General features: G+C 73.9%; 1 protein-coding gene across 1 annotated transcript in view; it reads right to left on the bottom strand.

The window, feature by feature from the left end:
• The window catches only part of ANOS1 (anosmin 1), a 120,973-nt gene extending 120,085 nt beyond the window's left edge, over window positions 1-888 (bottom strand). The window contains exon 1 of the mRNA XM_057389829.1: window positions 563-888. Coding sequence (XP_057245812.1) covers window positions 563-754 — 192 coding nt within the window. The 5' untranslated portion in view covers window positions 755-888. The remainder of the gene's footprint in view (window positions 1-562) is intronic.
• Between the last annotated feature and the right edge of the window lie 151 nt (window positions 889-1,039).

Genomic DNA, 1,039 nt, shown 5'->3' with positions numbered 1-1,039 from the left:
AAGTGTTACCCTTATCCTCACTTTCCAGAATATCGGAACCACGTATCACACGTTCACGATTATCGCTCTTAGAAAACAGGCTCAAACTTTCCCACCAGGCTGGGGAAGCGAACCACCTGCGGCCCGCAGGCAGGCGGAGCCCCGCGGGATCGCCGCCGCGCCGCCCGTCGCTCGGCAGGACGAGCACAGCCCCGGCCGGGAGCACCGCGCCGCTCGGACACCAGCGGAGGAGGCGACCGGGAGCACCGGGCACCTGCGAGGAGCCGGGGCAGAGCGGTGTCCCCGCCTCGCCCCGCCGGGACACGGCGTGCCGGGAGCCCCACGACCCGCCAGGCGGGGAGCTCGGCTGGCACCCACGGGCACGGGCGGGCTCGGCGCTGCACCGGGCCGTGCCCACCTGTCCGGTGCCATCCCCTGGGAGTGAGACCCCCCAAGTTCGCCAAGAGGCGCTCCGGCCCCGGCCGTGTTTGCGCTGCCACCCCGCGATCGCGGGCCGGTGCCGGGGGACACCCGCTCTCCGGACGGCGGCAGCGGGGCTCCCTGCGCGGCGCCATGCCCCTACCTGGAAATGCTTGAAGAAGGCGGAGATGCGGGTGATCTGGAGGCTCAGGCACCTGGAGGTGCATCTGGCKGTGGAGAAAGCCTCGTCCTGCCTTCGGGCGGCGGCGGCTGCCCCCGACCCGTCGGGGCTGCCGCAGGCGGCCGTCACCCAGAGGAGCAGGGCGAGGGACACGCCGGGCGCCCTCCGCACCATCGCTCTGCGGGAGAGGAGGGCAGAGGGGCGGCGCGGGGGGCTGCAGGCGCCGGGCTGAGCTCGCTCCCGCTCGGCGGGCTGGTGCCGGGCTGCGCCGGGAACCGACACCTCCGCGCCGCAGAAACTACACAAGAAAGTTCAATCATTCAACTCYCCTCCCGCCCGCCCCGGCCCACAGCCCTCCCCCGGCGGCAGCGGGCGGGCCGATGCTGACAGCGGCCGCGCCATTGGCTGCGCCCAGCGCCGGCGGCGGCGGGCGGGACCCGTGCCCGCGGGCAGGGACGG

The sequence above is a fragment of the Malurus melanocephalus genome, unplaced genomic scaffold, assembly GCF_030028575.1.
Source record: "Malurus melanocephalus ecotype Western Australia unplaced genomic scaffold, MMel_1.1 scaffold_1, whole genome shotgun sequence".
Classification (NCBI taxonomy): Eukaryota; Metazoa; Chordata; class Aves; order Passeriformes; family Maluridae; genus Malurus; species Malurus melanocephalus.
Note: the sequence above shows the minus strand (reverse complement) of the source record. Positions and strands in the feature narration are given on the sequence as shown.